Source organism: Penicillium soppii (assembly GCF_028829465.1).
Source record: "Penicillium soppii strain IBT 18220 chromosome Unknown utg000006l, whole genome shotgun sequence".
Lineage (NCBI taxonomy): Eukaryota > Fungi > Ascomycota > Eurotiomycetes > Eurotiales > Aspergillaceae > Penicillium > Penicillium soppii.
In genome coordinates, this window is record NW_026643236.1 from 4,086,215 (window position 1) to 4,111,488 (window position 25,274).

The window sequence follows — 25,274 nt, forward strand, 5'->3', positions numbered from 1 at the left end:
GGACAAAGGGGAACAAAGGCGGAAGCCCAAAAGAAAGTAGGAAAGGGCATGAGGATAGGTATCATCGAAGAAAACCAGACAGAGAATCAATAGTCATCAAATATATCTGTATCCAGGAGAATGTGGTAGAAAATTGGGGAAGGAACGTAAAGTGACGGAAAGCCAAAGAAGGGTATTCAGACAAATCGGCCACCTGGATAGGAGAAGTCTCGAATCCCAATGAATAGGGTATAGATTGAAGGGCATTAGGGTTGTATGCCCCAGGGTGCGATTTGTGATCATTAGGGTATAGCACACCCAAAGGGCCAATCATTGTAGGGTAGTAATTAATGAATGGTTCAAGGACAAGTGTCAGTGCCCACGGATATTAAGCATGTCTCTTGCGGCGGTGGACCTTCCACTCGGCTTTGGCGACACGCATGAACATCTCGGTATCTTTGATGGGAACCCAACTGGTGAGAACTTTCATGATGTTCTCAAAGTCAGATTCGAGGATAATGTCACGCATGCCATCAATAAGGGCAGCAGAGGCAGCGTGCAGGACGTCAAGACTTTGACCAAATGTCCTTGGATTGTCAAAAGAATCTTTGTTCTTCCCTGAAGAGGTTGCGGGCCGACCAGTACTGTCTTCGGCGTCTCCAAGAAGCATGAAAACGTCCCAGACTCGAAGCTGAGCCGGGAAAGGAATTGAATAATTGAAAAGGGTGAGATACCAACGGGTGCCATAAGCCGTGGGTGGAATTCCAACCTCATTCTGGAGGACAAGTTGTTAGAACCTATTTCATGTGCTTTGGGATGTTCACTTACCAGCTTTGTGGCCACCTCGCCTCCGGCCATCCACTCCCGCTCGAAGTCCGCCAAAGCCTCCATTAGACCAGCGAAACCGGATTTGTATAGTTCCTCCAGGCCGCGCAATTGCCACAACCTGGCAAGCATGATGAAAGCATGTTCCTCATCGTAATATGCCAGTAAAGTAGCTGCGAGAGCCGCCATACCTTGCACGTAGCCAGTGTCCGGAAAATACAGCGACATAGCATGGAGAACGCGAAAGAGTAATCGTTGACCACCTCTATACCGTCTCCGAAACATGATATGGCTGGATATGGTTCGCGGGACATCGATGTCAATTTGAACATCGTCAGGCGATGAGATGTACTGGAGCTCATTGAAGGCCACAATGAGCTCATCCTCTGGCGGACTGCCCTCGTGGCGTCTGGCACTAGCCTGAAGAAATGAATACCACGCTGTTGCCCGCCACCGATCTGGAATACCTTTCCATGTCCGCTCGATCAACTTTGAGCTTTGTGTGTCGAACTCAAAAGTCATACCGCCGCCGTCTTTGGTCTTCTTGGTTGGTTTAGCCATCTTAGTCCACTTGTCTTCCCGCTGCCACTCCTTTTTCCGTGTTGCACGAGTGGCTGGGGTATCTTCTTTCTCGCCAGGAACAGAATCGGTGGGCAAAGTGAGCATGTCAGCCGCCTCATCTTTGGCTTTACGATCGCGATTATGAGGGAGACGATTGGTCGCAGTTCGGAGACGAGAGGTTGAGCGACGCAAGGGCGCACTATAATTGCTTTGTGACGAAGAGGGGCGATTGCCCAGAGAGTTCTGAGATATTTTGCGTCTTAAAGAAGGTCCGTTAAAAGAACGATTGCTGGCCGGAGCGGTTGGCGGACGAATGGAGCGTTTCCGTCGAGGTGTCTCGGAAGCCAACAGAAGGCTGGTTGTGACTCGTTGAAGAGGGTTGATCTCAGAGCCTTTCGAATTTGTCGCAGGACGAATAAATCCATAACGGTCAACTTCTTCAGCGGTGACATTTTGCCAGTACTCAGCACCCCCTGCTAACTCCTGAGTTTCTCTCTTAATTCGACGACGCTCAACTTCGGCTGACGCTCTTGGCTTTGGTTCGGTCTCAGCCTCATTTCTCTGGGCGACAGGTGTTTCGGATGCCTCGTTGTCTGTAACCGCACCCTCTTCCCACAAAACACCATTCTCAGATGCAAATGCTTTCGCGACCTCGGAGTCAGTGACATTTTCTTCACCCTTCTCGTACATTAATCGAACTCGCCGCGACAACATTTCTTCGTCTGCCGAGATGGCCCTGCTTGGAAGACTTGTCTGTCTTGGGCGAAGAGTACTATGGGGGTTTGCGCGTCGCGGCACCACTGTTGGTGCTCTATTCTCTCCCTCAGGCTGAGTGGTTGTGATGGAAGGAGACGGCATCAACTCAGGGGTATGTCGATTCAATTGTCGATCCGGGCTATCGCCCGATTTCTCCTGCGGCAGTTGATCTAATTCTTGATTATGGCACTTTTCCTTCCGCGATTGCAGTGCTTGATCTAGCTGTTGATCTGGGTGCTCTTCTAGCTTCTCCTTGGGCGTCTTTGGGCGTGGACGTTTAGATTCACTCTTGATCAAACTTCCGCGGTTGGAAAACTTCATCGACTTGTCTAGGCCATCGAAGGATGACGTTGGTATATCCAGGGGAATGCCAGCAAATGAGCGTCCGATCTGAGGCACCGGCGGAGGCGATCCCTCCGAGCTTAATTTCCTGTCCATCTCCATCGATCGTTTCCTCAATCCACCCCATTTGCGTTCTGACCAGCGAGATCCTGGCCGAGAGCCTGGCCGAGAGCTAGGACGGGGTTCTGGTTCGTTAACAACAATGCTGGGCACGCTGCGCAACGAGGGTGGGCCCTCCGATCTAATCGTTCGGGTTTCATCCCCGGTAGCCGTGAATGGTGTAAGCCGTGAGAATGATTGTGCGGGTGCCAGATTGTTGAACGGGCCAGTTGACGCAGCGCTCGTGCTTAAAGATCTGCCATTGGGACCTGTTGGCGCATCGGCTGGAGTGGGCAACGAGGCCGACCGGATCGCAAGAGGGGTACCAACAACGACGGTATCTTCGAAGGGCACCGCTTGAATTGTCTGGGATTCCGACCGGTCGGGTGATAACGATGCATATACTTCATTCACCATTATCCCGGCATGGCTTGCGAATCGTCGCGTGGGGATACTAGAATCGCAAGGGTCAAAAAGGAGTGCGCGCAGGGAGAGGCGGAGCGAAGGCGAAGACAGGGAAAAAGGTTAAACGAATATTTAGAAAGACAAACAAAGGAGTGACAAATGCTAAACAACAAGCATGAGAATGAGAACCTCTTCAGGGTCAAAAAGGCTCAAGATTAAAATTGAGGTCCAGGAGAGTAAGGAAGAGTGGAGTATATTTGGGGGGAGTCTTGGCACTTAGACTATATCATTTCAGAAGTATAAATAGTTACATATACCATACAATGGATGTAGTTAACATATTGAATTTACTAGTATTTTTATTGTTCTTTTTAATAAACCAATTTACTCTTTCAAAGGTTCTTCGTATGTCAATCTCTCAAAATAGACCAAATTAAATATCGAGGGGAGTTTCACATCCCACCTTTTTCATGGGCCGCGTCGCAGTGGATCAAGACAAGGACAAGGAGTATTGTGGAGTACGCTAAGTATTGTGCTAAGATTAATTAAGAAAAACAATGTCATGGACGTACCCAGGGGGATCTAGGCTGAAAGGTTTGAAGGACAATTGTTCAGTGTTTTTTTGTCTTCTTTTCCCTCCTATATACTATATACTACAATATTGTAGAAAGCTGCACAATGGAGCCAAAAAGTTATTTACTACCCTGGGTAGATGCAAAGGAAACCCTAATTCTCCCAGCTATACGCCTCAAAATGTACAAAACGCGTAGAACTCCAGTAGCCGAGGCTAAGAAAACTCGTAGGCCATCAGCTGTCAATGCAGTCAATGCAATTAGAATCGGAATACAACCACAAAACCAGCATAAAGGTGTCATTAGGGCATGAAAATATCAATCCAATGACCCAGCATTAGATTCGACCTAAGCCACAGCTGCCGTGCTAGCAGATGGCGAGTCGCGCGAGGGTCGAGCTCGATCCACAGGTTCTTTGGGTAGCAGCTCGATCTGACGAACCAGGAAGCTTTTCTCGTCCGTGAATTGGTCGTCATCAGTCCGGTCTTCCAAGAATTTAGGCAGAAATCTCAACAATCGATCACGGTTGTTGATCAAGATCCGCTGTACCGGTACCGACTTGGTCGGGTTGGCCACGAATACCTATTGTCTTGTTAGAGCGAGCCCCTATTTTCTTTGCAATTTGAGGGTAGACCTACTTTGAAAACATGGAATCCTTCATATTGGACCATCTTGCGGTCATCGCGCAGCAGCTTCATGCAGAGCTTCAAATTGTCCCCACTCTCCACATATGCCATCATAACATTGTAATTCGCACGATCCAAAAGGATCTCTCCTAGGAGCTTTATACTCTGCCGTTTGGTCACGTACGAGTCTGAATGGATAAGAATGTTGTTGAATCGCCCAAAGAAAAGATCAAAGTTGGTGGCCAAGTATGAAGTCACGAGGCTCTTATGGCGAGTGACAATCTCCTGTTGAAGATAAAATTAGCTAGTGTTGTCGTGATATTCTGAGAGAAGTCCTACTCTGAAAGTCGTGAATGCATCTGCGCTCACTTCGAAATTGCTCTTGTCAATCCAGTCGAAGAATCGCCAAAACACGCCATCTCCTCTTTGTGGGAGGTTCGGTTTCACCTCCGATAGTCGTATAGCGGACTCTCCTTCACTAGACTGGTCATATAGCACGATCGCGGTGATCACGTCAAACTTTAATGCCTCTCGGAGGATAACACCACATGGCATTGCACTCTGGCTTTGCATATAGCCTCGACATAGCTCTACGATAATTTCTGGCCGATGATGAACGAGATATGAAATGACGGGGGGATCTTTATCACTCGCATATGAGACAGGTCGAAAGCGAAGGATATGGGAGAATATTGTTTGCGTATCTTTTCTGGCTTCGAACGGGAGTAAATGAATGCTTTTAGATAAATCAAAGAGCAGGTCTTCTTGAAGGGTCGCTTGGACAAGAGCGTGGACCTGTTCAGGTGATGTATTGACCTCTATAAGCGAACAAATCCAATGGTTAGCTCCTTGATGTTTATCGAGGCTTCTGAGAGACTGACCCTGGGTTCCTTGTACCATCACCTTCATTTGACTGAGTTGCTTGGCGAGCTCTTCTTCGGCCTACTCAATCCGTGAGTTGAATATCATTTCGAAGGGGAGACCGCCACGAACCTTTGGGGCATTTTGAGAATCATGGATCCTCACTAACAATTCCTTCGTTGATCGGACGATCTCAGCGGGCTGGCGCGACCGGCCGCGGTTGAAAAAGAAAGCCATGGCGAGACGAGAATATGTTTGAGATTGAGAAAGAAACTGGAGATCAAGGTGACATAAAATCAAGTTGCAATTCCAACCGAAGGGAGGATCGGAGTCGATGTTCCATAGGAACAAATGTGATGTATTCGACTGCAAGGAATAAACAAACCTGGGGCGGGGCAACGGGATTCATGCCTGAGGCCTCCACCGATAACTGATAACGGATTTTTTTTCTATCGAAATTACTATCTCTGCCCCTCCCCCTCCACGTTTCTTTGGCCTTTTCCAACAATTCTGCCCCATTGATTAGAGACAGTTATGTCTGCTGCCAATACCATGAACCCACCTGTGGGTGAGCGTTTCCCCGATTCCCACTCGGTGTCCGATTCATCCGATACCAGCAACGAAGAAGGTTGGGAAGATGTTGAACCCGAGGAGGAGTCGCAGCCCGTGATTGGGCTCTTTTCGGACCATGAATACCCAGATGCGCGCTCAATGCTCAAGGAATGCAAGGAAAAGTTCAACTTTGACTTGCTGAAGATCCAAAAAGATCTTGGTATGTCCAGTCTTCGGTTTTACGTTAAGACATTCCGTCGAGGCGCAAACAAGTTTATGATGCTAACAACGTGTTTTCTTCAGATTTGGACTTTCTTGATAGCATTAAACTGGTCAATTATGTCCGAACTGAAGTGAAGAACGGAAACAAAACCCCGGATGTGTCCTCCAAGTCTAAGTTTGAGGATGATGCCTACCTGAAGCCCGTTTTGGAGGACGATGCTCTTTTGTACAGCTTGGATGATCTTACCGAAGAACAGGGCGAAGAATCTACCCCTAGTGCCCAGACAAACCGAGAAGTTACTGAGCTCCAGGAGCAGCTGGAACAATTGCAGAACCAATTCTCCGAATACCGCATTGCTGTGCAGAAGTCAATGGACGACCAATTGTCGAAGGAAGATGAGAAGCTTGCTGAAGCTACCCCGAAGCCCTCGGCCCATGCCATTGACAGGCTTCAGGAGGCTGATGATGGTTATTTCGTCTCGTACGCTTACAATGGTAAGACTCACTGTCTAACCGAGCAAATGGACTCACTGCTAACATAGACCAAAGCCATTCACGAGTCTATGCTCAAGGATGCTGTTCGCACTGACTCTTACCGTGATTTCGTATATGAGAACAAGCATGTTTTCAAAGACAAGGTGGTCCTCGACGTCGGGTGTGGAACTGGTATTTTGTCCATGTTCTGCGCCAAGGCTGGCGCAAAGAAGGTTATCGCCGTGGACAACTCGAACATCATTGATAGAGCCAAGGAAATTGTTCACGATAACGGGCTCGGTGACGTTATCACGTATGTTTTGCATATGTTCCACTCGGAGATTCCAGCACTGACTATACTCTAGCTGTATTCGTGGCAAGATCGAAGAGGTCACCCTTCCTGTCGAGAAGGTCGACATCATTATCTCCGAATGGATGGGCTACGGTCTCCTGTTCGAGGCCATGTTTGATTCCGTCATCTATGCCAGAGATCGTTACCTTGTGCCAGGTGGTCTCATGGCCCCCTCGCATGCCACACTGCGCCTTGCTCCCTTCGCTGATCCAGACTTTATCGCATCGCATATCTCGTTCTGGAACAATGTTTATGGCTTCAAGATGGATAGCATGCTTCACAAGATTTACGACGAAGCTGTGGTCCGCAGCAACCAGCCTGCAACTGTTGTCGGAGAGTCCCAAATCTTCTTGACGCTCCCGCTACACACCATTACCGTCGAGGAACTGTCGTTCTTGAAGGAATTCCAGGTCACATTGGACCAGGATATTGATGCATTAGATGGATGGGCCATCTGGTTCGACATCTTTTTCATGCCATCCAGAGAGTCTATCCTTCCTGAAAATGCCATTCCCTCAGAAATGTCAAAGAAGGGCGTCGTTTCATTCACCACTGGACCTCATGGGACTGAGACTCATTGGCAGCAGACCATCCTTCTCATTGACCATGCCAAGGACAACGCCAAGCAAGGTTCTCAGGCCTTGAAGAAGGGTCAGGTCATCACCGGCAAGGTCGGATATGAGAAGACTGAGAAGGGCTCTCGGGGAGTGGACATCAGTGTGCAGTGGGAGTCTGACGCCGGCGAGAAGGGCATCCAACTTTGGAGTCTTCAATAGTCCCTTGCGGTCTATTGGTACGTTTCTGATGAATTGAGGAAGGCATGTGACTACTTGCATAAAAATAAGGATTATTTGGGTATTTCTCTTGTAGCCCAATGGATATAGAAATGTTATTGCATTCAAAAAGATACGCAATTGGGTATCGTGGTAATATTTAAAGTCATGATTCTGTCGCATAAGTAATCAGAAACGATCATTAATTTTGGGAGATTGTTTCAACGTTTGTAGTTTTCACGAGATTCGTCGTGACGAGAATGACGGCTGTGATCAGAAGAGTGGTGCTCAGAACAACGATGCGAGTGTTCTCGACTTCTATCGTGATTCCGACGATGAGGTCGATCATGACTGCGATCGTGATGGCGGCGATGGTGCCCATCAGAAGCTCTTCGATCTTTGTTGACTCTTTTGCCCGGCGCATCTAAGCTGAAGCCATCAAGGCTATCTATTGATCCAGATCGCTTCCGTCGACGGTTAGACTGTTTTTCCTCGTCGGCTTTCAAAGCCTTTACTTCCCGACGTCTTTCGTCGTTCCAGCGCTTCCGCTCTTGCTCTGATGTCTTCAATTGTCGGACACCCCGCTTCATAGCTGCAAGTGGATCACTCGCACTCATGCGGGCCTGTGTCCTCTCCTTGCGCCTTGGGTCTTCGTTGCCCCACACATCTTTATCGGGCATTGATCCGGGGGCTCTCACATCCTGGTCTGTAGAGGAATACCATGGCTTCCGGCCAATGGTCTCTTTGAATCCGGCTGCGTTGGAAAACCTCATTGTGTATTGGTCTTCATAGCTGCGTTTTTTCCGCGCTGCTTCGGCCTCAGCCTCGGCATTTTTATTTGATTTAGCACTTGTAGATGGGAACAAGTTTATATGGCCGGCGCTGTCTATGATCGGTACCTCTGCTGAACCGGTACTAGCCTTGTGAGAGGCTAGCGCGAGCTCCTCACGTTTAGCAACTGCTTGAGCCGCATCTTCTCGAGCATATCGTATATCTCGATCGGTGTCATTTTCCCCGGCGATGCGCCTTCTCTTGCGATAATTCCTTGTGTCGTCCGAGGTCGTCCGCTCTTGCACACGCGCTGGATCGGACGATGGGTGGGAGGGCGGCGGTGGAGGTGTAGATGGTCGTTCACCGCGAAGTATTTTTATCCTGCGCTCGGCATCAACCTCTTGCATGAGACGTTCATCCTCTTCTTCGCGAGCCTTCGCTTGTGCTTCGTCGCGCTTCACGCGGGCGACATTATCGGAGTTGTAGACATTCCAGGACTTTTTGCCAAGGAGATGGCTAAAATAGCAGTATTAGCTAGCTTTCTCAGAACTAATTTGAGGAAACATCTACTTACAGAGGCATGTTTGAAAATGGTGGAGCCTTGAATGAAGTTGAATTACGATAGCAGAGCTATCAATAATGACGTCCCGGGCCGACGCTGTTCCCGGGTGGCCAAAGTGCCCCCCAATAGCTTTACAGATGCAACTCTCTTACCTTCTCTATAAATTCGTCTGACTTTGGGTATCGATCTGCTGATAGAACCCTTCAGGATAACATTTGGATAATTGACACTGAGGTGACTGCGCTGCACAGGAACGGCTTACCTAGTTGCCTGCTGGTTTCCCGACACAGTGGCCTAAAATAGCTTTGACAGCCCTCACTTCAACCATTTCGATTCACTGCGTCCGAAAGATTCACCATGTTCAATCGCGGAAATATTCCGAACCCGTTCAGTTCCAGTGGACAACCCTCCACGCAGGGCTATTCGAGTCCCAACCAAGGCCCCCCACGGTATGACAGCGATCGCTTCCCCCTTTCCAGCGCAGGCTATGCGGCTCCTGTCCGCGGTGACGATGTATCGATGACTGATGAATTTGATGATGAAAGTGGACACGGAGGCCCGCCGCCCCAGCAAATGCCATCTAGGATGCCAGCCGGACACAATGGCGCAGCCCGGACTTGGACTCTTCACCCGAGAAAGAGCCCCAACGAATACTACACCTTTGGTAACCTGTGGGTATTCCCTGTCTACATCTTTCCCATTTGCTAACATACAGCTCAGCGTTGCTGTTTCATCCCAGGAATTCAAACCCACCCGAGATGGCACCGACATCTTTCTTCTTGTCAATGACCTCTTCGTCTTTTCCGCTCGCCCTTTCGAAGGACCTTCTGGCCCTAATGAAGGCTGTCCTCCTGGTTTCATCGGCATGTCTGATGCTCAGCGAACATGGGCCAATATCGGAATTAGAGATGACGTAAAGGTACAAATCTATGATCCCTTCAGTCAGGGTGGGCAAGCCTACCTCGGATCCGCAGATATCGAAGTTAGCTTTGCATCTTCTTTGCCCAAGAAGCGGCCCGAAACCCCTTATGATCAGGATGAATTGGCACAGGCTGTCATCAAAGTAAGTTGACTTCTTGAACGTGAGAAACTCCTGCTGACAGCCCCAGAACTTCGAGAACCAACTATTCGCACCGGGACAGAGGATTTTGATGGATAACAAGAGCATTCCACTCTTGTTACAGGTGAAGACCGTTCAACGGGTTGACCTGACATCAGAAAAAAGCTCTGGCGATGTCGAGACGAATCCCACAGCCAGGGGTATCCTTACACGACACACTCAGTTCAACTTTTACAAGGATTCCAAGACGGGCATCAATGTGAAGCCATCTAACCGCCGCCCAGCGGCCAACTCTATCATTCAACCCGGCTTCAAGTTTGAGGATATGGGTATCGGTGGTTTGGACGCTGAATTTAGTACAATTTTCCGCCGCGCTTTTGCGTCTCGAATTTTCCCTCCCGGACTTGTTGAAAAACTTGGTATTCAGCATGTCAAAGGTCTTCTGCTTTATGGACCACCGGGAACGGGTAAAACTTTGATCGCTCGGCAAATTGGAAAGATGCTCAATGCCAGAGAGCCTAAGATTATAAACGGCCCGGAAGTCCTAAACAAGTACGTCGGCCAATCTGAAGAGAACATCCGAAAGTTGTTTGCAGATGCCGAGCAAGAGTATAAACAAAAGGGCGACGAAAGTGGCCTCCACATCATCATCTTCGATGAGCTTGACGCAGTGTGCAAGCAGCGTGGCAGTGGAGCCGGCGGTGGTACCGGTGTTGGTGATAGTGTGGTCAACCAGCTTCTCTCGAAGCTTGATGGTGTCGATCAATTGAACAACATTCTATTGATCGGTATGACTAACCGAATGGATATGATTGATGAGGCCTTGCTGCGTCCCGGTCGTTTGGAGGTGCACATGGAAATCTCGCTTCCAGACGAGCACGGTCGAAGCCAAATTCTCAACATTCACACGGAGAAGATGCGAAACAACAACGTCATGGATACAGATGTGGACTTGGCCGAACTTGCTCACTTGACCAAGAACTTTTCCGGTGCTGAAATCGCGGGTCTGGTTAAATCTGCCTCATCTTTTGCATTCTCGCGCCATGTCAAAGTCGGTACTATGGCTAGCATCGATGACGATGTCGTCAACATGAAGGTTAAACGGGCTGATTTCCTTCAATCTCTCGATGAAGTCAAGCCTGCCTTTGGTGTCTCTGAAGAGGAGTTGTCCAGTCGCATTGCTTATGGAATCATGCACTACTCTCAAAACATCAGCGAAATTCTGCGGGAAGGTGAGCTGTTCGTCAAGCAAGTTGGCAAGGCTCAATCAACACCGCTTTTCTCTGTCCTATTCCATGGCCCGCCTAGCAGCGGCAAGACCGCCTTGGCGGCACAGATCGCCATTGACTCTGGCTTCCCTTTCATCAAGTTGATCAGCCCAGAGGATATGGTTGGCTTCAATGAGGCAGCAAAGATCGCGCACATCAGCCGAATCTTTGATAGTGCCTATAAAAGTACCACGAGTATCGTTGTTATCGATAATATCGAGCGAATCATCGATTGGGTGCCCATTGGGCCTCGCTTCAGCAACAGTGTGCTGCAGACTCTCATGGTCTTCCTAAGGAAGCAACCTACACACGGACGTCGTTTGTTGGTCCTCGCCACGACCACTGAACGTGCTTTGATGAAGCAATTGGATATCTATAACTCTTTCAATTCCGATATCATGGTCCCTAACGTCAGCTCTTTTGGTGAACTTCGCCATGTCATGGAGCAATCGGGTGACTTTGACGCGCAGGAGATTGCGCAAGCCCTGGGGTCGGTCGGTGGCCTCGCAGATGACGGCCGCTTAAGCGTTGGTATCAAGAAGATTCTTTTGGGTATTGAGACCGCCAAACAGGATTCTGACAAGGTCGGCCGTTTTGTTCGCGTTATCAACCGTGCTATTGAGGAAGAGCAGAGCTTTCAGTAAATAAGATGTCTCGATAACCTCTCTGTGGGATTTACTAGAATTTGGATTATAGTTTAATATTCAAATAGCGTACATGAGAAACTAACAACTGCTTCCGTGTGCCTATTCCTATATTGAAAACATAGCCAAAAAGAAAGGACATAGGCGTTCCAGGCATCACAAACTCCTCGTATGGTGTTTTGAACTGTGTAATACATATATACATTTAAAATACTCATATGGAAGGAAACCAAAGGACAGCCCAGTGCCTATTAAGAGATTTAAACCATTTATGCATGTGTATACTCCGTACTCCTTAGCGAAAAACAAACCAAATCCTTAACTTTAGAACGAGAACTAAACTTTCAACGTTGTCTGGATGACTTCTAACTTGACTTCCCTACTAGACACATGTAGTTTTCCAGATCGCGCTTCCGGCCATAAACAATCAACCCTCAATTGACTTAGCTCCAGCGAGGTCTCCCTAATGAACTATTCTCTTATACAAAGATGAATCAACTATTTAATTTCGAGATCTATGATGACATATGGACATAAGAGGCCGTTGTTGGACATGTTGGTATCACGTATGTACTATTGGCTATCCCAAGCTTCATCAAGTTATGAAGCCCTACTTTAAGTATTGATCAAACCCCTATGTAGCAGTAAGTCTTCTATTATTATTTTATGTTGTCTACTATTTGTCGACTCTGTAGGATCTTAAGTATTACCGGACTCATCAAGTATCTGATCTCCATTATAGTAATTTGATTAACCTATTTCACAAGTAAGCTACGCAGTCCAATACACATCGTAAATGCGAGGAACCACATCTAAGTATTTCAACAATCTATTTTTTCGATCGATAGGAAACTAATAATTTTCAATACCTAATACTAAAAATACTCATACATCTCTATCGACGAGCAATGGCACAAACCAAGAGTGCGTTCGTTGAGATATGGCTATTGAATATTCCGTATTCAATGTCTATTCAACTGCGCAGCTCGCTTGTGAACTGCGTTACTACTTTTATTTATCTCCATCGTTATCTACTATATCAGAGGCCATACGAATATGAATCCTTGATAGACCTAGTAAGCTACCCAACTATAACAGATTTATTGCCGAAATGATCGTTGGGGCGGAGATGAATTAAAGGGATATATATTAGAGTACTGGTTGTATTAGCAATGTACCTTCCTCTAAAGAGGTTAGACAGCGGGTAAGTAGATCGTTCGCGCTATCCAAGATTAAACCTAAATCAACAGGAAGTGATGATTAGGATACTCTGTAGCTAGTTCGCATTGATTGAAGCTAGGCTAAGAGCCCTATAATTTAACGGCTTATCGATAGTAAAATACATGAACTGACCATTAACAACATAAAGGAAATGAACTAGTACTACTGCTCACTATGAGTAAGATAGTGGCTACTTGTTAGCATTCAACCTAAGGTTGTGAAACAGGTTAACACTCGCAGTAAACACACTAAATCTACGGACGATTTCATAAAGGAATGAGAAGCTTATATCAAAGGTTTACATATAAGCATATAAGGATGATCTACGATAAGAAGTATATCTACAATGTAGACAACAAATTGTCTCGTGACATAGCAGAATCAGCAAAGCCGGTCGATTTATTGAGACCAGCATGTCATGTTTTTCGAAAAGAACGAGATCTCTTACACCTCTTACATTGCTATAGTAACTGAAGGGTCTGATATGACACGTCTACAAGCAAAACCTTGATAGTCCATACTAAAGAAACTTTGGTAAACCCAGTACCATAATAAAATTCTCTCTACTATACGTTGAGATACACAAATTACCCATCCAAATATACACAAACCCAGAAAAACAAGGCAGAAACCCACCAAACCCAAGTGGTAACAAAGAAAAAGCCATCCCTCCCATCCCAGTCACAAAGATCCACATTTTGTCTGTTCGTATCACCTTATCAGTCATCAAGAAGCCCGCCAGATCAGCCCGATTAGTATCCGTCATAGGTGTACTTCTTCGAAGACCGACGGTATTCCTCCGGGTGTAATTTCTCGGCTTTAGTCTTCAGGGCACTATTTTGGGCCGCGTCTGTCAGCCTTCTAAAGCCCCACAAGGCGCTAACGGCGCAGGGACAACGCTGATCGACGCGCACGTGCCAAGCTCACCCGGCGGAGCGGAAGCCCCCTGTGGCGGGCGGAGCGGAACTTGCACGTCCATCGTTTTAGGAATAGGGAAATTAGGGGTTCGCATGCTTACCTGACGCGCTTTTCAGTCCATTCGAGATCGCGCTTTGTCTCTCGTGCCGTTTTCAGGCCTTCGTTGAAATTTGAGCGCACGTTTTTCAGTCTTCGCTGTGCTAGAGCTTGGAGCTCAAGCAGTTCTTGCTGCTTTGCGTTTAGCCGACCAGAGCTAGATATTATAACGTCGTTAGCTTCAAGATCGCCAATAATGAGGGTTTTCCGGCCCGCTCTCCACTGAGAATCTCCGAATGATGATCGGCGGTCTGAAAACTCGCCAATAGTGCTTTTGCTGCAGAGACACTTACGTTTGTGCCTGTTCTGCCAGGCCTTTGTCCAACGGTATTGGATCATATATATCTTGCATGCGGTCGCTCAGAACCCCGCGGAGATCGACGCCAGAGTAGGATGCAGAGCTGGACTCATGGTAGCCACTAGCAGAGCTGAAAGTGTGTCCGCCGGACGAAACAAGACTAGGGGACGAAGGTCTCCCAGCTTCAAACAGATAGTAGGGGCGATATGCTGACGATGGGTAGTTTGCTGGTGGGCTTGCCGCTGGTGCTGATGCCTTGGATTGGTATTGTAGGTAGGGATCAGCCTGGTAATAATGCTGGGTGGCCATGGTGCTAATTGACTGCTATGATAGCAAGTTTATAATGAAGCAAAGAGGAAGTAAGATCCTCAAGAGTCTTCAGTGAAATAAGGTGAAGCAAGAAGGTGGGTGAAGATGTCTTAGAGGAATTTGCAAACGAGCCCAACTAGGAGTGATGGGAAAGGAAGAGAAAGGAAGAACAACTTCGCTCGGGCCAAACGGGGGACTTTATAACTTTCTGCGGGAAGTCTTCTCTCCGGCGGACGTTCCCATTCTGACAGAAGAGGCGAGTGTGCTGGCAAGGATGTAAAGGCCTCGAATGAGCCATTGGGCCATTTGGGGCACATTGATTCGCACCCCTCCTCTGTGCTCCCAATCCCCGAGCTCCATCTGCACCTGTCTCCGTATCTGCCCGCCAATTTGCCTCTTGGACCGCCTTAACCCCGCTCAGAGCGGAAACAAGGCTCAATATGTCTGGCCGAGGAGGCCAGCCATCCTCCACTAGGGTTTCCGCCGTAACGTGGCGGCTTGGTGCAAAACCGGTCTCGATCTACATGTCTCCATTTGGTTTAACTTTTCAGGCCCAAGCGCATACTGATAATATTCAGGAATTGGCTAGAAATGCAATGAAGGGTGGGTTTGAGGATGGTAGGTTGAGTGGAGTCGGGGGAAGAGAGATGAGGTATAAATATAGGCTTTCCGGTCCTCGCTCCTCTGAAATTTTCTTTTTTTTTTCTCTGCGATTCCTGTCACTTTTCAGTTCCCATTTTGTCAACCATGCCCCCGTTGAACATATGATTTTTTCTTCGGAAATTCGGTGGCTGGGAAGATGTTGGTTCGACAATCAGGATTGATTCGTTAGACGTTCCGAGATAAGGCGAACTACAAAGTGGCTATGACATATATTTCCCTTCTAATTGTTTGAGACTAAAGATATCATTAGTGACCTTTCAATTTTATTTACTCACAATGGAATGGGTAGTTCAATTCAACAGCGGTTAATTCATCGCCGACTTTCATCCCGCAAAGTTGGAAAAAAACCAAATGTCTTACGGCCTTACATCATTTCGGAGCCCAAAAGCCCAAAAACGAGGATCGGCTGCACAAACGAGGGAGTAGGGTCACACGGAAGATCAATGTTGGACATCACTGCATGAACCGAAGAACTGTGGAAAGATGAGCAATGATTCGAAGGGAGCACTGTTCCTACAGCTGAATGCGTGAGCCCATGCTTCTCGTGGTGCAAGGTGTCAACAAGAATCATCCCGGCAATATATAAGCAAAATACCTACATGCACGACGAATATGTGAGATGTCCTAGTCGAATGACGAGAAGACGAAGGAGAAAAAAAATATTAAAAAAACAACCAGCCGTTGACCCTTGATCCATTTACTCGCCTGGATGCGGCTATTTATGCTGTACACGAAGAAAAGTCCCCTCCCCTATGGGTCCACCAATGGGTGTCAAGACCTCTGATACCAGAGAAGAGAATATTGCTGCATTGGCAAGCGCTCTAGACGCCCATGAACGTGGGAAAATACCATGGCTCCCCACTCTATGCAGATGGCCGATGACTTGCTTATAGCTACGGGGCATGTATAAAAATCGGGATCTCTCTGCAAGCTATCCGATATCCAATTTGAGAAATTACGTGCCGCATGGAACTCCTTGTTCATTGGTCCCAGATACTTGCTGACATCAATACCATGCAGTCCCGACGAGGTGGGATACCATTGGGAACCAGAAGGCTCTTCCTTATAGAGTACAGGGCATACCCTTCGAGTCCCGGATGTTTAGTCTGGATCTGCCTTGTTATCTGCCCTTCTTCGGGCCCTTGTCCATTATTAATACCTCACTTTCAAAAAGCCTGACTAGCATGCATGCCTTGCCTGACGACTCACAATATGCCCCGTCAACCCAACACAATGCTACCAAGCCCTGTGAAACTCTCATTTGCAATCTCAACCCCTCAGAATCTCACAGTCGTATCATTCGTTTCGAATCAGCGAAAATTGAGCCCGATTGCTTAGCCAGATTGACATCGGACAGGCAACAAATGACGCACAACATAAACTTTCTGGAAAGGCCACATTCTCTTACTTCACAATATAACAGTCTTTCTACTAACTTCTTGATCCCCCCATCAAGGCTATCTTACGATAATACATGCCAACAAATTTCTCTTGGATTGGTTACACGAGCCCACTGTTTTGGTCCGAATATTCGAAAACCACGTAGTTTTTCATTGACCACTTGACCCTCAATTATTGCCGATGGCTTCAATGTGCCGTAACTCTTACAGATCGACAATTCCAACTCTAACTCCAATAAACGCAATCCCAATCCCCCCATGTCAAATTATTTTTTCCAACGCACAAGTGGGGTTGAGGCTTCACCGCCACATGCAGCGCCCTGACTGGTCGTGGCCAACTCATACTAACTATTCCTCTTTGAGCATATTCTTGTGCAATTTATTCTTCTAGGTCACTTTTCTTCATAGTTCTGCAATGTTATTCTGTGGATATACACTATAGTTACTATACGATACTTATCTAGGCATATGTGTTGTTATCAAACCTCCATTTCATATACGACTCGAATCTAAGAATTGGTGGCTGCAACGGTTGAATCATGACTGTAAGCTCGTCGATCCGATTGGCTTGGGTACATGGACTTAAAATGCGCTGTTTCATGCCTAATGCCTTGTATTTTCCAGTCTGCTTGGCCTAAACTTGAGTGTTTGGCCTTAGTACTTAGTCTAGCCATGCACGATCCATGGGAGTAATGTAAAAATTGAAGGATCGTTAATTCGAATGCATGTCATTAAGATCATGTCTGCTTTATCTTGATACGAGTGCAAGTTAGATTAATGTAACTCTAAACGTCTCATAACTAAGTGAATGTATATACTACCAGATCTGTCGTATCCCATGTACGATATGCCCCAAACTCCATAGTAAAAGGATGAATTAAAGGTAAGCGGAAAGAAAAAAATGATTGAATTATTAACAAACACAGATCCAGAAGATATAGATAGGTGTCACACGCTCATAACATCTGGTATCACAGGAATGTAGAAAAACACAGAAAAAGAGAGCAAAAAGAAATCCCGCTTCCTTTGCAAAAGTAAGGCAAAGGAAGAATGATAGCACTGACGCCAAGATGCATAGGGTCGGAGGGCAGACTGGGAGAGATCTGGGTTCGTAAACGACCAAAGTGAAAAAAAAAATGATATAAACACAAGTGTCCGTCTGACCCTATGCAAATGCTGGGGGCTAGTGTCAACGGCTCAAGACCAAACACATATGCAAAGAGGGCATTGGAACTTTGCAAAAAGTCCCCAGAATGATGGGGAGCCCAGGTGTGAGCAATATAAACAAAAGGCGGAAATTTGAGGTGTGCCTGCATGTGCCTGCTCAAATGCCAAATGCCTCGGTGCAAACCGCCAAATCCGAAAACACAGTTCGTCCAAAACTAATCAGCAAATCGCTCGCTCCGTGATCTGTCGTGAGAAACTCGAATGCAAGAACCAGTGAAGATATAGGGCCGAAAAGCAATAATAATATAACAAGAGACATGCCAGGTAAGTAGCGAGAAGGTTGTGGTCAAAAAGATGACCGGAGTGATGGAGGTAGAAGGTTTAGGACCATGTAAGGTCCTTAGCGGCGGGCAGATGCAGAGTTTTGATGCTCTGCAGCAAGACGATCGCGGAGAAGCATAAGTGGGCGACCAGGCTCGAGAAGTCCCATCATCATCTTGCCCAATTCGTTGTGCTTGATGGGCTTGGTGACATAATCATTGAACCCAGCGCGAGCAGCATTTTCAATTTGATCAGTCATAGCGTTTGCTGAAAGAGCCATGATAGGAATCTGGGGATAATGATTCCTTTGTTCCCAGTCACGAATATCTTTACAGGTTTCGTAACCGTTCTTGATAGGCATCTGAATGTCACACTGAATCGAAAATGTTAGCCATGCCAGGAAAGGGAAACGGCAAAGAAAACCCACAATAATAAGAGAATAATATCCTGGTTCTTTAGAGAGCACCATGTTAGTGCACTCTAGCCCATTCGAAGCAGTTTCCGACATGAGTTTGATCTTATCCAAGTATTTCAACATGACCTGCAATGGAATCGGTCAGTATTTGAATTTGGTGGGCTGAGCGCAGTCCAACTTACATCGCGATTAGTTTCGTCATCCTCAACGAGCAAGACTCGGTAGCCCTTATTTCCCAACACTTCCTTGACCATCTTGGAGACGGTCTTGAAGTTGTTATTTATTTCCCGAGCCATGTCTTGGTTGCGATCTTTGCTCAGCTCACGCTTGCTATCAGGGTCAAAGATGGCCGAGAAAGCAGATGGCTTGACGGGCTTCGGCACAATGAAGACTTGCTTTCCAAGAGAGGCCAGCTCTTTGACTTGGGTGCTGATCTGGCGTTTTTGATAGAGGTCTGCAATGATGACAACAACAGGCGCAGGGTCCACCGCGGAGTCAGATACGCTTTTAATAACTTCCAGGATATCATCAGTTGGGAGATTTAAAACTAGATGCGTATACTGCGGGGCATCGGAAGCGGAATGCATCAGATCTTTCCACTCATCGACATCGGGCAATGTTTTCACCTTGAATGGGATCTCGTGAGGCACAACATGCTGGATGTGTTGTTTGATGGCCTTTCTAGAATGCTTAAGCTGACATAGTATGACGATGGAGAAAGGACCATTTGATGGAACTGGTACAGCCCCACCCGATATGCCTGGGGATACAGATGCTAGGGATAAAGGCGAACCCCGCCCAGTCGATGCATCGGGCTTGGTGATGGCGGGTTGGATTTGTGAATCCGAAACCGCATCTGGCATATGCGACACAGCCTTTGTCTGATCCATCGGAGGCGGCAAGGGCACAGAGCCAATATCCGGCGTAGGAAGAGCAGAGGATGTAATCGAGAACGAGGCGGAAAGGCGTGATTCGGAGCTTTTGGTAGACGAGTCGGAGTGTCTGGGAGCCAGAGGCGGTGCTTGTTGATAAGAAGTCGTCCTGGAATTGACTGGTCGTCTTGAAGCAGTGGAACTTTGACGCATCAATTTGGGTTGCTCGGAGGGCGATGGAGGTGGAGGAGCATCAACCTTGACGTTGAACGAGAATTTTGCTCCTTGGCCTTCTTCGCTGCTGGGTGTGAGCTTGCCGCCATGCATTTCGACAAGTTGCTTGGACAAGAAAAGTCCGAGGCCGCTGCCTGCATGTTGTTGAGACCCGTTTTCGCCAAGTTGACTGAATCGTTGCATCAATCGTTCCGCATCCTGAGAACTGAATCCTTTCCCGGTGTCTACAACCTCAAAGTTCATAAATGCTTGGGTATCGTTGGAACCAGGAGGTGCATTACGCTGCATCTCACAGCAAATGTGGATTTCACCTTGCGCAGTGAATTTGACCGCGTTTCCGAGGAGATTAATCAGGACTTGACGAATTCGGAACCGATCTCCAATCACCATCGATGGGACATTCTCATCTATCAGGTAATTGATTTCGAGGCCTTTGTCAATCGCTCGTGAGGCGATGGTGTCGATTACATCCTCAATCATCGACCGTACATGGAACCATGAATTGACCATTGCCATCTTGCCGGCTTCAACGCGTGACACATCAAGGATATTATCCACCAATTCCCGGAGATTGGTAGAGCTGTTTTGAATGGTGTCAAGCATTCGTCTCTGGTCGCTATCGAGCTGCGTGTCCAGAATGAATGGAATGGTACCAAGGATTCCATTGAGCGGCGTCCGGATCTCGTGCGACATATTGCTGAAGAATTTTGTCTTCGACTCCATTTGATTATTTAGCTGTTGCATTGCCTTGTTGAGTTCTCTTTCAAGGTTCTTGCGGTCGTTGATGTCGGTGCAGGTTCCATACCAGGAGGCTTCTTCGCTTCCGAAACTGCCAGTCTTCACACGGACCAGACGAACCAGATGCCACCGGAAGTCACCACCTCGAGAACGAAGGCGAATTTCCGTGGAATAGAAGACGCGTCCAGTCTCATCTTGCTGCAAAGAAGCAACGCCACGTCTGACGAGTTCGTCTAGGGCTGAGCCAACCATGAACTCAGAACGTTTGCTATCATCTTGATCTGGGCTGTGGACTGCTCTATTGAGAGACAGCCCACCACACTTTTCAAGATCATCGGGATGGACATGTTTCGCGAAACCCAGATCATGTGCCTCCTCGAGTGTTTGGCCTGTATACAGATTCCACTGCTCGTTGACGAAAATTAAGCCACGATTTTCCGTCGCCTCGAAAACAACCTGCGGAATGGAATTGGAAAACGCGCGATATTTTGCATCAATAGCAAACTTCTCCCTTTCCTGGGTTGCTTCGAGCTCAGCAATATGCTGTTCATGAATGTCAAGGAAAGACCCAATCCAATACAGCACCTCTCCTGTTGAGGATAGCAAGGGGTTGGCCCGGAAGATGAACCAGCGATATGCGGATTCATCATTGAATCTTCGTACCCGTACTCTTTCAGTGAACTGTGCACCTGTAAGCAAGGCGTTGGCCCATTGGCTACTGATATGCTCGCGCTCGCTGCTATGAATGTTCTGCCACGGGTCCCGCAGCCTTTGCTCCTGGGGTTGGCTCCTTCGATAGGCATCAAATTTGGAATTAGTCCAAATCATCTCACCACTCTGCGGCTTCGCCAAGAATAGATGCAATGGAATTGAATTAAGCATCAGCTGGGCTATCGTGTCAGAGAACGGACGCGGGAGCTCCCGCTGCAATTGAGCATACAACGAATTCGTGGAGGCCTGGCGAGATGATTGCTGAGTTGGTGACCGAGCATGAGGTGGTCTGATTTCTTGCAGCGGAGAAGCGACAAAAGAATCTTGTGCGTTGTAATCCTCGATAGCAATCGATTTTGCAACGGATTTCCCTGGGGAAATAGGTGTCGATGTTTCAATGTGGGTTCTTGGTCTCGGAAGCCGGGGTCTAGTCTGCGGGGGATTGTCTCGAAATGGTTTGTGTTGCGGAACATTGAAATAGCTGTCAGAGCTTTCTCCGCCAGAGCGTGATGTCAATGCCGGAGATTGATTAGCAGATCCAAATCCGGCGTGTCCGAGTTCAAATCCTGGGGTTCCTAAGGCAGATATGGCAGGACTATACCTCGCAGAAGAACGATCACTGGGGCTAGTTATACTGGTGTGTGTTGAAATTGGGTGGTTGTTGTCGCCAACAGAGTAGCTGACATGACCGCTTAGTCCTGCCACGAGCTCCAATTCACTGCTTTCGTCGGAGAAGGTTCCACCGAGACCTAGTAGATATCCATAGCGAGGGCTCTCCACCTTTGACGAAAGCTGCCTTTCAAGCTGGCTATAACGTTGGGCCAAACAGAATGAAGTCGTCAAATGTGGCATCAAAAATGCAAGAGACTGCCTGAGATTGGATGGGTAAGGTACAATTGTGCAAAGCATTGAGACTATCGCCACGGGAAATCTCAAGGTTGATGAGGGGCCTCTTTTCGAGTGACCACCATGTAAAAGCGGAATGTGGATGACGGTCTTCGACTGATCAATTCCAATTGCTTCTAGTGGCAGATTATTGGAGTAGTCATGTGAGGGCGGATTTTTGGAAAAGGCTCCTTCATCGACCGAATGATCCGTGAAGAATGGGTTTTGATCTGCATGTGTGCGGGGAGCAGGCGAGGGGGCAGGAGATTGAGACCAGGGAGACTGTGGAACTTGTTCATATTCGTCGTATAGTCTCATCCCAAAGGCACCAATTCCATGATGTACCGGTGCACGTCCAGCGCCCCTCACGTCTGGACCATTGATATCGGGGGTGACCTGGACTGTCTCGTTTGGGCTTTGAACAGGGTCTGCCCAGGGCTGTGAATATTGCGACGAGCCTCCTGAATATTCGCGAGTTAAAACAATGGGACGAGTGCGCCCAAACAATCTCACCACGCCTGAACGCTTGATTAAAGGGTCTGGTTCCATCTCCAACGGCCTAGCTGTTGGAAACACGACCTGCCGCATATCACCAATGATAGCGTTGAGACTGTCATCTGCAGCATCGGTGGTTTCTCGTCCATTCGAGTAACTCGCAAATGGTTGGTGTTGATCCGCAATTTGTACGTGCTTCTTCTCAGATTGGGTATGCGATTTGTTCTTGTCAAAACCAGCGAAGGAGTGACGTGATAGTAAAGACGGTCGAGGGGACGCAGGTGTTTTCAATTCCTGCAGTCCTGATGCGGGTTTCTTTTGTACGTGGCTCGTGCATGAGGGGGACGTATCTGTTGATCGACCCTTCTCCCGGTGGCGTATTTGGAGCTCTTCCAATGAAGTATCGACATTTTGATTGAAGACTGCCTTTTGACCCCAGGGTACATTTTCTAGATCCGTTACATCCCCTGGGACAGCGAGCGAGATACGTTCGGCTCCATAGTTAGTCTGCATGATATCAATGAGGTTAGACCACCATGCTTCGAGTCCCGAATCTGCATTCAGCTGTAGCGTCAAATCATAAAGATCTGGGCTAGGAAAATTCGGGTCCTCTTGACCCGGACTGTGCTGACCCGGCAGGAAATTTGCCTGCTTCCGTGCGATTTTCGTTTCTTCAGGCAAATACTGGTCCTCCGGTATTGAAGCTGGGAAATTTTCGGATGGGAGTTTCAATCTGAATTGTCCGGTTCGTCCCATCGGTTCGAGTCCCATTTTAGCCGCTTGATTCTGCATTCGAGGAAAAGGGTATGATGGGGTCTGTTGTGAGTCGCGATCGCGAGCGGGTTCGACGCCTGTGACTGTGCCCGTTGACTCTGTTGAGCCCGTGGAGGGCTGCACGACGGTAATCGGAATATCCATAGGAGAAGTTGACAGTCGCCTCTTTCTTGGAGTATCATTCGAATTGGCGGACAAAGATTGGGTCTGAGACGGAATTGAGGGCTGAGTTTGTTGCATCTGCTGATATACAAGCAGTTCTTCCATCTGTCTCCGCAGTTCCTTGAGGGTGTGATTGCTCCGTACTTGATCTTCTTGTCGTTCAGTTTCCGATCGTGGATCCTCGGTGATCGGTGTCAGGCCAATCACCTGGTCGGCCGAGTCACCACGCGATAAACGTGCTGTCTGAAGTGACGACCTCTCAAGAGCGTCGACCCTATTTGCGAGGTGGTCCACCAGTCTTTGTGCTTGCTGTGCCTGTTGAGCACGGTACCCAGGCGATCGGAGAGGCTGCAGGTGAGGTTGCGGCACTCCAGGTGATATGGTCTCGGTTGGCGAGGGGAATGGAGGACTCCTCCGACTATGGACATCCCCCATTCTCGCTCCTCCGCGAATGGAGGGAAAGGAAAGAATTAATCACGGCGGGCAGGCGGAACAAGGGCGAAATAAAGGTGTTTTATGGCTTAACCACGAGAAGGTCGCAAAGGGAAGGGGGAGGATTGACAGATGATGCCAAGAACGAAGTGAGAGTCAGATCGATTTAGAATCAGAAATATCAGGAATATAGATGAGACGAATAAGGTTTAGGCGGTGTATTGGAAGAACAGGAGGTTTGGGAGAATAATCTCATACCCCATTTGGGATTATGTGGATGGGGACTTGGCTTGAGAGGTGGAAAAAGTGGGTGACTATCTTCTCCGATGCGATGACGTCGTGAAAAAAAAATACATAAACTACATTATGTAGGGGTTTCCTATTTTTTTTGTATGACTAGTTTTGTTTTTTCATCGTTAAACATAATCTTATCATATAAGTATATCTCTATATACATCTATATCATCTGGTCATGTCTACATATGTATATCTCTCACTTTGTTCTCTTTCTATTTGAATCGGGATCTCGATCGAACCACACATGGTACCTGTTGTTCTCGGTACCCGGTACCAAACTGAATGCTTCAAGCTATTACAAGTATTCAGTACCTAATATCTTGAATTTAAAACATTCGAATCCAAATCCGACAATTGCCTGCCTTGAAAATTTCGAAATGTGCCTTAAATACACGTAAAGATATATAAGTAACCAACCACTTGGTGTTAATCGTTATCACTAGAAACAAAAATTACAGTCGAAAGCGATACAAAATAAATCAACATGAACAAGAGAACAACCCCTTCAGATCAAAAATCTCTTGTGGTCTAGACCATGAACAATACACCCCTATCCCCCTTGATCAGCCTCAGATTCACGGGGAATGGGGAATCTAGAAAGGCCAGATGCGTCGTGACGCCTTTTGTGCATAGGTCCAACCCCCCTGGAAACGAGGGAATCGACCCGCCGACGTCAACGGATTTCTTGTGGCGCTAACTTGGCTCGATCTGGGCTAGATTACCTGGTTAACGCCCCCCTTTTTCTGAAATTTGAAGAACAGGTGCATTTTGCCGTGTGATTGTTTCATGAGATATATTCAGCTAAATTTAAACAACTTTGGATGTAGAATACGGAGTACCGTTTATAATATTCCTGACCTTTCGTGAAGATCATCAGCTCTCTCCTGTCGTCATGCGGCATATATAAACTTGGAACATTCCTGCAATGCCGACTGGCTCCCTTAGTGGGACGTCTGGCCTTTCTTACACTTTTTACAAGTACAGTATATCCAAAACTTCTTTACTTATCTCTTAGAGCCTTCATTAAATAACATTTATCAAACAACAGGCATATGGTTTTTGTACTTACTACTACCCGTAGATCAGCCATTGTTGTCCCGGGTGAATATGTTCAACATGTAACGTGACTAATGCATGCAAGTCTCCAGGACCCCAACATTAT

At 47.4% G+C, this 25,274-nt stretch overlaps 7 protein-coding genes across 7 annotated transcripts; 2 read left to right on the top strand and 5 right to left on the bottom strand.

Moving 5' to 3' along the window:
- Nucleotides 1-367: 367 nt before the first annotated feature.
- Nucleotides 368-2,979, bottom strand: N7529_008931 (putative TBC domain protein; the record flags this gene model as incomplete). The annotated part of the gene is made up of 2 exons (XM_057244458.1): nt 368-754; nt 808-2,979. 2 exons carry the CDS (start codon nt 2,977-2,979, stop codon nt 368-370), a joined length of 2,559 nt encoding a protein of 852 aa, XP_057095996.1.
- A 908-nt stretch (nt 2,980-3,887) lies between these two features.
- On the bottom strand, nt 3,888-5,263 carry N7529_008932 (Mo25 family protein; the record flags this gene model as incomplete). The annotated part of the gene is made up of 5 exons (XM_057244459.1): nt 3,888-4,121; nt 4,178-4,450; nt 4,505-4,983; nt 5,047-5,107; nt 5,159-5,263. The coding sequence occupies 5 exons, from the start codon at nt 5,261-5,263 to the stop codon at nt 3,888-3,890; spliced, it is 1,152 nt and encodes a 383-aa protein (XP_057095997.1).
- Nucleotides 5,264-5,560: 297 nt separating this feature from the next.
- On the top strand, nt 5,561-7,402 carry N7529_008933 (protein arginine methyltransferase RmtB; the record flags this gene model as incomplete). Its single annotated transcript, XM_057244460.1, has 4 exons — nt 5,561-5,798; nt 5,882-6,295; nt 6,350-6,587; nt 6,640-7,402. 4 exons carry the CDS (start codon nt 5,561-5,563, stop codon nt 7,400-7,402), a joined length of 1,653 nt encoding a protein of 550 aa, XP_057095998.1.
- Nucleotides 7,403-7,620: 218 nt separating this feature from the next.
- Nucleotides 7,621-8,752, bottom strand: N7529_008934 (uncharacterized protein; the record flags this gene model as incomplete). Its single annotated transcript, XM_057244461.1, has 2 exons — nt 7,621-8,686; nt 8,745-8,752. The coding sequence occupies 2 exons, from the start codon at nt 8,750-8,752 to the stop codon at nt 7,621-7,623; spliced, it is 1,074 nt and encodes a 357-aa protein (XP_057095999.1).
- Nucleotides 8,753-9,089: 337 nt separating this feature from the next.
- N7529_008935 (AAA family ATPase SEC18) lies at nt 9,090-11,704 on the top strand (the record flags this gene model as incomplete). The annotated part of the gene is made up of 3 exons (XM_057244462.1): nt 9,090-9,403; nt 9,453-9,795; nt 9,842-11,704. The coding sequence occupies 3 exons, from the start codon at nt 9,090-9,092 to the stop codon at nt 11,702-11,704; spliced, it is 2,520 nt and encodes an 839-aa protein (XP_057096000.1).
- Nucleotides 11,705-13,677: 1,973 nt separating this feature from the next.
- N7529_008936 (KxDL motif-containing protein) lies at nt 13,678-14,546 on the bottom strand (the record flags this gene model as incomplete). The annotated part of the gene is made up of 3 exons (XM_057244463.1): nt 13,678-13,759; nt 13,944-14,096; nt 14,233-14,546. 3 exons carry the CDS (start codon nt 14,544-14,546, stop codon nt 13,678-13,680), a joined length of 549 nt encoding a protein of 182 aa, XP_057096001.1.
- A 3,630-nt stretch (nt 14,547-18,176) lies between these two features.
- Nucleotides 18,177-23,818, bottom strand: pkhB (putative sensor histidine kinase/response regulator; the record flags this gene model as incomplete). The annotated part of the gene is made up of 3 exons (XM_057244464.1): nt 18,177-18,470; nt 18,525-18,638; nt 18,695-23,818. The coding sequence occupies 3 exons, from the start codon at nt 23,816-23,818 to the stop codon at nt 18,177-18,179; spliced, it is 5,532 nt and encodes a 1,843-aa protein (XP_057096002.1).
- Nucleotides 23,819-25,274: the final 1,456 nt, after the last annotated feature.